General features: G+C 39.1%; 1 protein-coding gene across 3 annotated transcripts in view; it reads right to left on the bottom strand.

Moving 5' to 3' along the window:
- Kifap3 (kinesin associated protein 3) overlaps positions 1-14,583 on the bottom strand; it is a 134,776-nt gene that overhangs the window by 48,729 nt on the left and 71,464 nt on the right. For all 3 annotated transcript variants that reach the window (XM_021160355.2, XM_029478213.1, XM_021160363.1), the window contains exons 12-17: positions 13,479-13,587; positions 12,045-12,157; positions 7,503-7,668; positions 6,800-6,925; positions 4,150-4,248; positions 881-966 (exon numbers count right to left, since the gene is read on the bottom strand). In XM_021160355.2, coding sequence (XP_021016014.1) covers positions 881-966; positions 4,150-4,248; positions 6,800-6,925; positions 7,503-7,668; positions 12,045-12,157; positions 13,479-13,587 — 699 coding nt within the window. The remainder of the gene's footprint in view (positions 1-880; positions 967-4,149; positions 4,249-6,799; positions 6,926-7,502; positions 7,669-12,044; positions 12,158-13,478; positions 13,588-14,583) is intronic.

The following is a 14,583-nucleotide window of genomic DNA, read 5'->3' as shown; positions in this document are numbered from 1 at the left end:
ATTGGAAATGTAAATGAGGAAAATACCTAATAAAAATATTAACAAACAAACAAACAAAAAAAGAAAACTAAACTGACTTAAACCCAAAAAGAAAGAGTAACCTTCCCTCCAGTCCACATCCATTAGCTACCCAGTTCCCTTGTCTTACAATGAAGGAAATGGGAGAGTTGATGAGCCTTCATAGGTAAGCAAGCATCCTGCTCAAATGCCTGACAAAGATGATAGTGAATCTACTTCTTATGATCCTGCTTTATTCACTTGTCAAGATATCCTGGCAACCATTCAGTTACATCAAGAGCTTTTTTAATGGCTGCTTTGTATTTTTGTGTCATCAAATTGTATAGGTCTATGAAAGATCCATCTCTTCATGTGTGACTTGGTTGGTTTAGCAGAGTTCTACTAATAGACATGTACGTTGTTTGCAGTCATTTGTTCATATGAACATCATTTCATGCATGTGTGAGTATATTTGTAGAAAAGATTCTTAGATGCAGAATTATTGGTCACAAGAAATTACAGATGTAATTTTCATAAAAAAAATAAGACTAGTATACACACCAAAAATAGTTTAAATAAAATTTTAAAATTTTATTCATTTTATAGACACTACCATCAATCTCCCTTCTTCTATACATACTTTTAAAAATAAATGATTCTAGGATGCTGCAGAGATCAGACTGTATATTGTAACTCTGTACAAAGCCCTCTAAAGAGCCTATGGTTAAAAGCTGAAAGCCAAAGACCTAACTTGGATCAAAGAATTTTCTAGATCTTAACTAAAAAACAAAGTTGTGTTTACATCAATAGTTCAAACTAGGTTTGCAATGTCTTCTCTTACACAAAATGAAATCAGTATAGGTTTTATAGAGAAAGTACTTACTGCGATAATATCTAATGTGTTATCACAGACTTTCCGGATTTCATTATTTTTATCATGCATCAGGTCAATGAGATATGCTGGAGCTTCTGAATAAAAGTGGTTAAAGATGCAAAAGGAATCGAGATTGCAGCTCTGCAGTCAGAGAAATTACACATAACATTATGGAAGCATATGGCACACACTCACACACACATATATACATACTCACACACACTCATACAGGGGAGGAGGTAGGGAGAGAGTATCAGAAAGAGCTAAAATTGTTTTCTCTATCTTTTATGTCCATGATATTCAGGTTAATTTATTTCATATGACAATGTATATGAACAAATAATGAATCAGTCAAATCTCATATAGTTGCTATAGTAAGAAGAAAAACTGGAGACATAGAGGACTTCCGGGTCTATGTTCATTCAGAGATGATGCACCTAACCCTCAAGAGACTGGAGACCCCAGGGAGTTTAGAGGTCAAATGGGGCGGGGATGGGGGCATCCACATGGAGATGGGGTGGGGGTGGGGAGAAGATATGGGATGTGGAGAAGTTGAAGGGTGGGTGGGAGGGGGTGGGGAATGGAATATGGAGTGTAAAAAAATAAATTAAAAATAGAATTAAAAAATAAAATAACATAAAGCATTTTAAAATAGAAGAATTTGAAGAAATAATAAAACATATATGCAAATATAATTCAGATTTAGAAAACCCAGAGAAACAAAAAAAGTTCAACAAAGAACACAAAAGTGAAAACTGAACATAAAATGAACACAACAGATTCCTAAGAGAAGTACACAGGTGAGAGTAACCGAACTTTTATATATGGGGCCTCTCATTAGCAAATAGGCTAAGCTGGCTAGCCAGTGAGTCCCAGCTGTAGGCATAATGTTATTGTGCACTATGTAAAGATTATCCTTGTAATATTCAAGTGTTGTGTCCCCCATCTGGTTTCAATCCTTATTCTGAAAATCTCCTGTCTCAACGTTGTGTCAACATTGGTCCCCAAGTATTCCCCGATTGGTCAGTAAAGAAGCTGGTCAGATAATGGCTGAGCTGAGGAGAGAACAGGGCAGAACTTCCTCCCAGCCAGGGGAGTGGGAGAGAGAGAGAAAGTGAAGATTAGAGGGTCCAGGAGATACCATGGAAAAACAGGTGGGGCATAGAAAGCCATAACATGCAAGTATCTTAGGGATTTTGGCTGGGAGTTAGCCAGATTAGTTTAGAGGATTAAAATAGATTAATACTGCTTAGCTGTTGTGCCTTAAAGCTGTGAAATAAATCTAATAGTTCAGGCTCAATTATTTGCTAGCTAGCCAGACTAAGAGAAAAGCTGCAACACTTATACAAATGCCACTAATACCCAGAGTTCACTTACCTCTTTCCAGGTACTGATATCAGAAGCTCAACACCATCATACCCACTGTTTTATGTAGGTTCAAGGCAATGAACTTCGGTTCTCATGCTTGTAAGACTACCACTCTACTGTGAGCTGTCTTCCTGATCCCCTTGCCTATTCTTAGGGTGGTTTAAAATTTCTAACCTTTATTTGTTTACATATAATATTAGTACATATGAAAATGCTTCATTATGCATGGAAGTCATTTCAAAAGAATAGTAAAGTAGAATTCAAGCAAAAATAGGAGCCAAGGAAACTAAACAATATATAAATTATAAGTAAGCAGTGGTTTTTAAAAGGCAATAGTTAAAATGTTATTTTGTAACACACAGACGCACACAAACACATAGAAATTTGAAGGGAGATATTATGACATCTACACAATGTTGCTCCTAGTGGCAATGAGTTACTAAATAAAATGCCCAGTGTCAGATATGGGATACCTCCTTATGTGTTGTTGGTCAGGAAGAAAGACCATAGAGGCCTCCAAAACAATATATGCTCTTGTCATTACTGTTGGTTGTCCACAAGAACCAGATAATAAGACCTTACTGCTGAAGACAAAACAGACTTTGGTTACAAGATATAGAGCAATTGAACTGGGAGTCATTTCCTTGCTGGTTAGCCTTCAAAGTGCCAGAAGGTTATATGATGGCTGCTGGGAGAGAAAACTGAGATGAACGCTATCAGCTACAACACTAACCTGCCATGTAAGATGTGTCCATTTGTGCAACTGTGGCATGACTGTTATGGTGTAACCAATACTCTCCTCTTGGACTGTAAACTCAGTTAGAAACGCACGCCTGGAAGGGTTATAGGCCCTATGGAAAACTGACTACTGTTGTTTAGCTAAATTTCTGCACCATCAAATTGCCTTTAAGTTGCCTTCTATGTTGAACACATAGGTAAATGCTACTCTTACCCTGTAAGTGAAGTACCTCTTCAGTATTCACAAAAACTCCTCAAGATGAATGGGTTGCCTTTCAAAGAAGAAATGGAGACCCACGAGTAACAAAACACTGTCATCCTTTTTGTTGGGCATTCTGTAATGACTTTTCATGAGGAAGTTTTTACGAGCTAGAGGGACACCTCAGTCTTTAAAGGCTAAGGGTCATTACCAACACGTCCTGAAAATCTGAATGAGGTCGAATTCAAAATTAATGGACTAATAAATTTGATGGAGGAGATTTCAAGACGGCATAACATTTGCTGGATTCTTTTAACTGAGTTTTTTAAAGCCAGAAGAAAAAGATATAAAGCACATGAGTTTGATCAGAAAGTGCAATTAAAGCTTAAGGTAAGAAGGCTGTAGGTGTTAAGGAGATTAACACCATTTAAAAAGGTGAAGTAATTTTTAGTCAGACAATAGAACAATAGAAAGGAGCTGCATCAAGGTTCCAGAGAAAGTCTTTGAGGACGGGCACTGTGTAGATGGGATGGATTTCCTACAGGAAGCCCCTAGGAGGCTCCGTGAGAAGCTATGCGTGTGAAGCTGAAATTGAGACCCTTAGGGAAGTGCAGATGCCAGGAATGTGAGGTACATGTCTCACATACAGACATACATACAACTCCCATGCACATTCTAACCGTCTTTTTCTAGGCTATTCTTAGTGTCCATAAGGTTTGTGTATGGCCCCTTAGGTGAAGTGAGTTTTACACTGGTGGCATGCTGGCATTCACAAAGGTTCCGATTCTGAAGTACTGCAGGTTTCAGATGTTCTTTTAATCCCATGCTAATTCCAGCTAATTCTCACAGAAAAGAGTGCATCATCTAACTGCATTTCAGTGTTTGCTGTTTTCTACACATGCAAGAAAACACCAAGAATGAACGTTTCTACACTGTCAATTGCCATTATGTATTTTAAACATTGAAAGGATACGTGTTTCCTTGATTATGACATCTCTTGTGGCCTGATGGAACACCATCTGGTAGAAGACATAAATTATTTGACACACAAATTCATCATCTTCTTGTTGAGCTGAAAGAAAAGAGAAGTGTACATGATAGAATTGTCTATTCACTGAACACTGGAGTGATTGTGACAGGTAAAGAAATAACAGCAAAGCCAGGAGTGGTAGCGCACGTCTTTAATCCCAGCACTCGGGAGGCAGAGGCAGGCAGATTTCTGAGTTCGAGGCCAGCCTGGTCTACAAAGTGAGTTCCAGGACAGTCAGGGCTATACAGAGAAACTCTGTCTCAAAAAACCAACCCCCTCCCCTCCCCCACAAAAAAGAAAGAAATAACAGCACGTGATTTCCCCACCCCCATATTGATTTCACATGGAAAAATAACACCTTCTAAAGTCCTAAGTCATTGTTAGAAATCCGACTATTGGAGTTGAATGTGGCTCAGTGGAAAGCACTCACTCAGTACGCATGACAACCTGGGTTTAACCCCCAGAAGCACAGGAAAAGAAAGTGGACTAGTATAAAAAGATATTTTGTTGAATAATATTCACAAGGTTTAACTTTACATATATTGACATAAAAGAGATATGTTAGCTTCAATCCAATTTTTATAATAAAATGCTATCATATAGGTTAACTATAGATATACTTTATGTTAATAATTGTGACTAACTAATATTATACACTTGTAATTTAACATAATTACTTATAGAAACCTAATTGAAATGTGACTTAGTGATATAGTAATTTTGCTATCAACTCTTGGCAACAGTTCACTGATATGTTAAAAACATATTTCCCAGTTAACACAGCGTCTAACTAGCCATGTGAATTAAACTGTGGGACTCGAAGTTTAATCTGCCTTAAATGATTTCATCACTAACTTCCTAAACTATCCAGGCTATCAATCATTCTCTTTTCAGAGTTTGCTCTAAGAGGTTTTAAACACTGAAAATGTCTGTAATTCTTTTTCCCCTATATAGCTCTTAAGAAAATTATACATACATCTCTTGGGGAAAGTTCACATTAGCAAGTAAACACAGTGGAACTGTGAGCTGGCTGTTAACTCATTTCAAATATCTCCGCTCTCTTAGTCAAACTACAGCACAAACATTCCAGGACTTGGGCCATTTTCTAACTTCCTGCAGCGTCACAAGCTCATCATCGTCCCTCCACTACACTGCCTTCATTTTTACCACCGCCCCAACTACCTAGTTTCTTCTAATTCTATTCTGAAAATTTCTGGATGTAAGGGTCCATGAAAGTAAATACACACCTACTACAGCTCTGAGGTGGAACACTTTAAAATATCACTGTATTGTTAGATGGTCTTTTAAAATGTTAAGTTACAAAGCAAAATTTAAAAATCTCAAAAAGGAAAACAATGCAAAAGTCTTACACGGGGAATTCATTTTATTGGCCCTGCCTGACTTAAATGGCCAATAATCACAAACTAGAGTTCAATTTCATTAATTGTTGGGGAGTTTTAAATTATCACCACAAGGAGATACTGGTAAGGAGGGTGCAATTAATGCACTCCCCACGACCTGAGTGGTGGTGACAGAAGCCGCTTTACCTGACTTGCTCTGGTGACTGCCCTGAGAACCACTACAACTGCCCTGGGAAGCAGACTGGCATTGGTTCCCGAAACACAACCAGCTCTCTGACTCAGCAGTTCTACTCTGAGGTACACATCTAATGTTAATAAGCACCTATGCTAATGACAAAAGTAAAGGTTTTAAACACATTATTTATAATAATCATTCCCAATGCCCCATAGCACAAAACCCATTAATGGTACAGAAGATAGGAATATATTTATAATACAATACAATATACAATGATGAAAAAGAGCAAGTCTATATGTAACATGGATGGAGTTCATAAATATGTAATGGGATAAAATAAAAAAATCAGCCAGATTTCTCTTACACAGATAAAACCTAAGCAAAGCCAACTTATCAGTCATGTAATTCAATACCAAAATGATAAGGATGTTTTTTCTGATATGACTTCTAGCTTGAATCTTGTGTGTAATGTGCACCACAAGTGGAAGCCAGGGATATTGTATATACACACTGCTGTAGCTAATTCAATTTCAATTAAATTGAAAATTCAGGTTCTTAGTCCTAACGACCACATCTCAAGTGTTCAATGGACACATCGTGGGGCAGGGCAGGTATGTGACATTTATTTTCCTGGCAAGTTCACAGGACAAAAATCCTGTACATCCAGAAGAGAATATGATGTTTAGGATCAGTTTTCAAGTTAACATTCTTACCTAGAAGTGAAGATATAAGAAGCAAGGATTGCATGATAGAGAAGACTTAACTCAAACCGAGATAAAGCTAGACAGAACGAAGTGAGTCAGTGTTGCGTGTTGGAGGGGCTAGAGGAGGGAGGAGCACATGAAGTCAGTTCAGAACTGCTTCACAGTAACGCTCCTGACAGCAGCCTCCAGGCCTTTCATATCACTCTATCCAATCCAACTCAGCAGCTTAGTTTATTTTTTTGTAATTACATAATTTAGTTAATCAAATATTATATAACATTGCAGACTGTATTTTATGTGTTAAAATGTATAATAGTATCTTTTATGCATTGGCAGAACATGAGAGTTACCATTCAGCAGCTCGATGAGGGCTGGGATTATCCCAGATTTGGCCAGTAGGGCAGCACAAGAGTCATCCATAGACACCGTCCCAATCATGATAACCACTTCTAAAACAAGGTCATCCTCTGCGGCACCTGGCGGGATCAAGGCATGGAAGGTTGTTGTTGACGTGTCCGGAGCAAACTCATTTGTTCTATCAAATGTGAGTGCACAGAAAAAATACTGAAAGATTCAAATCCATCCCTATGGATCTACCAATCTTTGACATGCTTATAAACTTGTCTTTTTTTTTTTCTTTTCCTTTTTTTTTTTTTTTAATCCATGATGGCTTATTGACTTGGCAAGACAATAGAAGGTGTAAATATATATTTGAAAATACAACTGAAAGATAACGAAAGCAGACAATAAAAGACTCTTGTCAATGTTTCAAAGAATTTTGTGTTTGTGCTTCCTGTATCCACGTATACATCTTTCTGTATACGTGGGGGTGGGGACACATTAATAAACATATGGTAAAAATAGAAAAATAAACAGGAGAGAGAAACTAATGTTAAGAAATCACTGTTAGGACAAATACGAATTTACAGAAAATTGTCCTCAAAACAAAGCTGTCAGAAGAGCATGCTAGTTATAACAGTGGACTCACACAGCGCTGGGCTAGAACCTTATCCAAACCTAGAGCTTATGCAGGGCTCTACAATGAACACAGACCTGGCTTTAGTTTGTCTTTGAGGAATGGAACCAGCTTGTACTCCTTCAGGACCAGTTCCCAGTCTAGATCTGGGATTGTGAGATTTGCCAGCGTTCCCAAACACTCGATTACAAACTCCTCCTCTTCATCACTGGAAATCTGGGCTGCAAGGTCCCCAACATAATCCTGAGGACAGAGAATTTCAATGGAGCTAGGATCTCGGGGAGGAACCAACTAATAATTCAACCCAAACACAAACGTAGATCTCCAGGTAACTGAGTTAACTTGCTAAGGTCTGATTATCAGCTCTAGGGTTCTTCCTTCCTCCCTCCCTCCCTCCCTACCTCCCTCCCTCCCTCCCACCATGTTGAGATAAGTGATAGTGGTAATTGTGCACAAAGGTGCATAGATAAACAAGGAAGGCTATTTTCTCCTTCATGCCCAAAAGCTGTAGATCCCATATTCAGAAAGACTTGCTCTCAAGTCACAGCTCAATCATTTACTGGTTGTGAACCTTAAGGATATTTCAATTTCTGAAAACAGGCTGCTGCCTTTAAGAATATAATTTAAAAGGGCACATAATGGAATTATGATCTATACAGTAACTACTTTATACATATTAGAGCTATTACTGTCATTACTTGAAAATAAATCTATTTATTTAATTTAACCTGTATTCTTTCATATATTATTTTTATTATTCTTTAATCTTTTTTTATTGGATATTTTCTTTATTTACATTTCAAATGTTATCCCCTTTCCTGGTTTCCCCTCCAAAACACTCCCTCCCCCTATCCCTTCCCCCCTCCTCCTACTCACCAACCCACCCACTCCCTCTTCCTGGCCCTGGCCTTACCCCACACTGGGGCATAGAGCTTTCATAGGACAAAGGGCCTCTCCTCCCATTGATGTCCGACTAGGCCATCCTCTGCTGCATATGCAGCTGGAGCCATGAGTCCTACCATGTGTGCTCTTTGGTTGGTGGTTATCCTGACTGCAGTTTCCTCTTCCTCCCCTCCATCCACCTCTCTCCCCTCACTTCTCCTCTCCTCCCAATCCACCTCCCCTCAGAAAAGAGCAAGCCTCACAGGGACATCAACCAAACACAACATAACAAGCTACAATACAACCAAGACCAAGTACCTCCCATCACATTATGGCTGGGCAAGGCAGGTCAGTAGGAGAAACAGGGTCCCATGAGTAGACAAGAGACCCAGGGACAGCCCCGACTACCACGTTAGGATTCCCAAAAGAACAGCAAGCTACTCAGCCATAACATATATGCCAAGGACCTATGTCAAATCCCCTACAGGCTCCCTGTACTCTTCAAGTCCCCAGAGTCCCAGTCAGTTGATTCTGTGGGCCATGTTCTCCTGGTCTGTTCCTGACTCCTCTGGCTCCTCCAATCCCTCCTTCCACCTCCTCAGCAGGACTCCCTGAGTTCAGCCTAATGTTTGAATGTCAGACTCTATATCTGCTCCCCTCGGTTGCTGGATGAAGTCTCTGGTCTCTCAATAATGATTCTGCTAGGCTGTCGTCCTAGCACACTCTTCAGGCAGGGCAAGTTGTAGGATGAAGGTTTTGTAGCTGGGTTGGTGTCCCAATCCCTCCACTTGAGTGAGGCCTTTTGCCTAGGTAAGGCGGATGGCTGACTTAGGCTCAGTGTCCCCTATTATTAGAGTCTTGGCTAGGGTTTCTCTAGTAAATTCCATCGAGTCTCCATTGCACTGGGTTTTCACCTTTCCCCCAAATGGCCTCTAATTCCAGTCTTTTCTCCCAGTATTTTCTTCCTTCCTCCCCATGAATCTGATCCCTCCTGTTCCCAACTCTACCTGTCTCAGTTCGCTCCCAAAATCTATTCTATTTCCCCTTCCCCAGCAACTCCTGTGACCCCTCTTTAAGTCTGTAACTCCTTGTTACTTAGGCTCTTTGGGTGGGTGGTCTGTTGCATGATTATCTTTCTTTACAGCTAAGATCCATTTGTAGGTGAGTATATACAATGTTCGTCCTTTTGCTTCTGGATTACCTCTCTCAGGATGATATTTTCTAGTTCCATCCATTTGCCTACATAGTTCATGAGGAATTTTTTTTTAATAGCTGAGTAGTATTCCATTATTTAAATGTACACATCTTTTTTTAAATCCATTCTTCAGTTGAGGGACTTCTAGGTTGTTTCAAGTTTCTGGCTATTATGAATAAAGATGCTATGAACATAGTGAGCAAGTGTCCTTGTGATAGGATGGATTATCCTTTGGGTATATGCCTACATGTGGGACAGCTCTGTCTTGAGGTAGATCAATTTTCAATTTTTGGATAAGCCACCATATTGACTTCCAAAGAGTCTGGATGAGTTTGCACTCCCACTAGCAGTAGAGGAGTGTCCCCTTGCACCACATCCTTGCTAGCATTTGATCTTAGTCATTCTGACTAGTGTAAGATGGAATCTCAAAGTCATTTTAATTTGCATTTCCTAGATGGCTAAGGATGTTGAACATGTCTTGGTCATTAGAGATTTCTCTGTCAAGAATTCTGTTTAGGTACTGTACCCCATTTAAATAATCCATTTAAATTGGATTATTCAGTTTGTTGATGTCTAGTTTTTTGAATTCTTTATATATTTTGAATATTAGTCTTCTGTCAGATGTGGGGTTGGTGTAGATATTTTTCCCATTCTGTGGTCTGTGGTTTTGCCCTATTGATGGTGTCTCTTTCTTTATAGAAGCTTTTCAGTTTCATAAGGTCCAATTTTTTAATTGTTGATCTTAGTGCCTGAGCTATTGAGGTTCTGTTTCTTGGACTTTTCACAAGTCAAGAGAGAAGACAATTTCAAGGCAGTGAATTGGGCTGGAACACCCAGAAGGCAGTATAGATACTAATGATCTCTGAAGGACTAACTTTCCTGTTCTTGTTTCCTGGTACTTACAATGCTGGGCCTTACATTTACTTAGAGCAGTGGTGCATTTTCTGGCTGTGTGTTACAATCACTCGTGGAGCTTTTGAAAATAGCAAGCTCAGTTGATTCTCTCCTGTATCAAGTAAATTAAAGGCTCACTGATACAGACCAAGAGAATACTATTTTGTTTGAGTAAGACATACCTGGGCACAGGCCTATCTGGCCTTCTACTGAGTTACTGGGTCTTAAATGACCTCAGAAATCCTGAATCTCATAATTTTACATTACAGTGGGGATAAATGATCAGAAACCACCCTACTAATTCAGCAGGATGCCAAGTATACAGCAACTTCTCATTATAGTTTAAACTGTATTTTTCTGAAAAAAAAAATTAAAAATAAAAAAAAGAGTCCAAATTCCCTATTTTGGGCCAGTTCATGATCAGAGAATTCCAAGCACTAGGGTTATCTGAATTACCTCCTTTGTCTTCTCTTTGTTTGTTTCATCTTTTTGAAGTATTTACAAATTGATGATGTGAGTTCTGTAACAGGCACATGAGTACAGCCTTAACTCTGGAATGAATTTTAAGTAGAATAATCATGACAGCTAATTTGTTTCAGCACTCACTTGGTATCAGGGGTTTCTCAACACTTCATTACTATTACGACCCTGCGCAAAGAGCTTTCTGTATTTCCCGGGTGAGACAGTGAGACTCAAGGTGTTAAATGACCTGCCCAAGCATCTGGGTCAGAGCTTGGGTTCTTTATTGTTCTTCTCTTTAGCTCTGTCCTTCAGAACTCTGGGGAACAAAGGATGACACAGGTAACAGGAGCCACATCCTTAGTAATACATCAGCGCCTGCCCGCCGCTGTGCTGGGCTTTTGCTCCACGCGTCTATCAAAAGCAGGAGAGCAAACCAGATGCTCTAACTACTTTCTCAGACTTTTAGGAATTTTCATTTGTTTTTGTCCTGTATTTTCATTTTGTTTATTTATTACACCGTGTGTGTGTGTGTGTGTGTGTGTGTGTGTGTGTGTGTGTGTACACGTGCGTACGCATGCTATGGAGTAGTCTGATGGAAGCTGAAGACAACTTGCAGGAGAAAATGCACCAAACTAATACAAAATATTAATATGGAAATGTGAGTGTGCACAAGCATGCAGATGCCTGCAACTTAAGGAAATCAGTGTTTTACACCATATGGATCTTAGGGTTAAACTTAGGTTGTCAGCAGGTAATCTAATTATGTTGAGTCACTGTTAGTTAACTGTTCAAATTAATGGGTTTGTTATAACACCATCACACATACTTAAACTTCTGATCATATTCACAACCCTCAGCCCTTGCCCCTCTGCCCGCTTCCTGTTCCTAACAGACTCTTCGAAGGGTTCTTTCTTCTTTCAAGTCCTGTGGAGTGAGGTCAGTCTGGCAGACACACACCACATGCTCTCTCTATGGGACCCCAGCTCTGACTCTTCTCCTTGACTTCATTTCATGTGTCAGTGCTGTGGAGCTAAGTGCATGAGGATTCTCACAAGACAAGAGGTGCTTGGGTCTCCAGGAAACATTTGAAGAGAGCCCAGTAAGTTGTCTCTCCCAAATGCAGCAACTTAAAGCTATGGTCTTAGGTTTATTCTAACAGACAGAAGGCAGGCCAGGAGCTACTCACAATGAACAAATTCTTAGTGGGCCCATCATGCTGGGAGATGTTTCTGATCATCTTCATCAGCAGTGGGTCCTTGAGCTTCAGAGCTCTTTTCATGAGCATTTTCAGCCCATTTCCTAAAACAGAAAAGCAGGAAGTTACAGTAAGCTTAAACAACATGTTGTTTGTGGTGCATCTACTATATCCCAGAATCTTTAAGTATACAATTTGAATCAGACAAACATACGTGCTGTGTAGCCCAAACCATGCACCATGTAAATATTCCCTTGAGTGCAGAAGTTCCCCCTGTGCCCTGCCTATCAATCTGATTTTCCCCAACACCACTCTTCCTCCACCCTTTCTTTTTCTACTTCTACAATTTATCTTTTCAAACAGGTGACCTTTATGACCCACTGCTTCATCAAGACAGGTGTAAACAGAGTGTCTTTTCTTGTGTTTGGATTATGCTCCACAAAGGAGAAAAAAACCTCTTTTTAAAACAATTATACTTTTAGGACTTTAAGACTACAAAGCTAGAAATAAAGGATTGAGAGCCAGGATAATTTCTTTGGCACCATGTATGCTCCGAAAGGTGTGCAACAAGTTAGTTATGCAAAAGAGTGACAGAACATGACAACAATCATAGCCCAAGTATGCCTTTATTTTTAAATAAGTCTATTTTTAAAATGTTTGCTATTGTTATTTTCTCTCTCTGTGTGTCTGCGCGTGCGCACGCACGCACTTTCTTGCCTAGGATGTCTATGTGTCTGTGCACGACAGCACACATGCAGAGGTCAGAGAACAATTGTGAATAGTCAGATCTCTCCCTTTATATGGTTTTGGGAGATGGAACTCAGGTGACAAGGCTTGTGTGGCAAGCTCCTTTATCCACTAAGCCATCTATCTTGCTAACCTACTTTTTAATAAAAGTATTTTTATCATTTGGAATGATATTCAAAATATTAGTTTTAGAAGACCATTTTATAAGGCACAGAGAAAAGAAGCACATTTTTATTCAAAAATTTATAGAAGCATTACACAAAAAATGTCTTATATCTATTTCTGATTGGTCAGAATAAAGATTTAAGTCATTTTTATTTGCTCATTTGTATTTTTTATAATGAATATGTACTCCTCAAATAGGTTAAAGCTGTCCAGTAGGCACAAAAAATGATAATCATTTCTTCAGGATACTATAGAAACAATAACCTTGTATTCATATATTTCATTAGCTTTCAGATAAATGTAAACTGATTTGTGTATAAAGCACTACCAAGGAGTGGTATCTACCAGAAAAGGACACCCTATTAGACTCACAGGAATTATAATCAGACCAAAGAAACTATTTAAGAGAATTTATATTTACATTGTATTCTTTCTTACTTTTACCATTTATTCCTTATTATATGCCAATTATCATTTGTTAAAGTGGCTACCCATGAAGCTCTGTTCACTGACCTTCACAGATGAGCTGGACATTTCTCTTGTTAGCAGCAAGATTAATGCAGAAAGAAATCAGCTCCAAGTCGATTCGTTCATCTGAACATTCAAAGAGCATCTTCATTAACTAGCAAGAAACACAGGCCATAGTTTAATCAGAAGAACAAAACGAAGCCCAGAAGCAGAATGTATTAAGAATCCTCTTAAATTATATTCGGAAAGTAAGTTAATCTTTATTTTATAGCAGACTCAAAGGCTTTAGCTGTGAAAAGAGCAAAATGAGTAAATGGGCAGTGAATAGCTAAGTGGCAAGCGTTAAGTACAAATTTCCAAAGAGAGTGGAAAATACCAGAAAATACCAAGTAACACCTCAACACTTTTCAGGAGTTAGAAGTATTGCCTGGAAGCTGAGCAGTCCAAGTAAAGAAAACAGCTCATACAGAAGTGACTGAGCGGCACAGAGCACAGTCCTTCTGAAGCACTGAAGGAAGCTAGACACGGCTGCAGAAAAGGACGGTTGAGAAAGAAAAGACAGATCCTAAGTCTCTGAGGAGGAAAGGTGTCAGACAAAACGGACACCAGGACAAACATTCTTTTGTGATGTACAGAGATGGGAGTCACATTTTATTTAAAATTACACAGAAAGATAATACAAAAATAAAATAAGCAGAAATCCACGTACACAGAGGAAAAGCCCAACTACGATACTGCCTGAGCTAGCTATGTTGTGCAATTGGGGCAGAGATAAAAGGAGTGAGTTCCGATGTATCTATGGGAGAGAATCAAGGGAGGACTTAGTAACTGAGCTGAGGAGGACTCCTGGGACCCTGCCCCACAATGACAGGGATGCTGCTGCCAACATCTAGTAAGAAGACTGGAAGCTAGAAAGGGAAAATCATACTTTTGGTTTGATATGTTGGATCTAAGCTGCCAGTAAGACTCTAGTAAGTAGAGATACTCAGGAGGAAGCTGTAGTAGAGGCCTAAGCTTATGTCTTTTTTTTTTTAATATTTTGTATTTTTTTTTAATTTTTAATATTTTTATTACATATTTTCCTCAATTACATTTCCAATGTTATCCCAAAAGTCCCCCATAGCGCCCCCCACTTCCCTACCCACCCATT

Source organism: Mus caroli, chromosome 1 (assembly GCF_900094665.2).
Source record: "Mus caroli chromosome 1, CAROLI_EIJ_v1.1, whole genome shotgun sequence".
Classification (NCBI taxonomy): Eukaryota; Metazoa; Chordata; class Mammalia; order Rodentia; family Muridae; genus Mus; species Mus caroli.
This window is presented reverse-complemented; position numbering and strand designations above follow the sequence as displayed.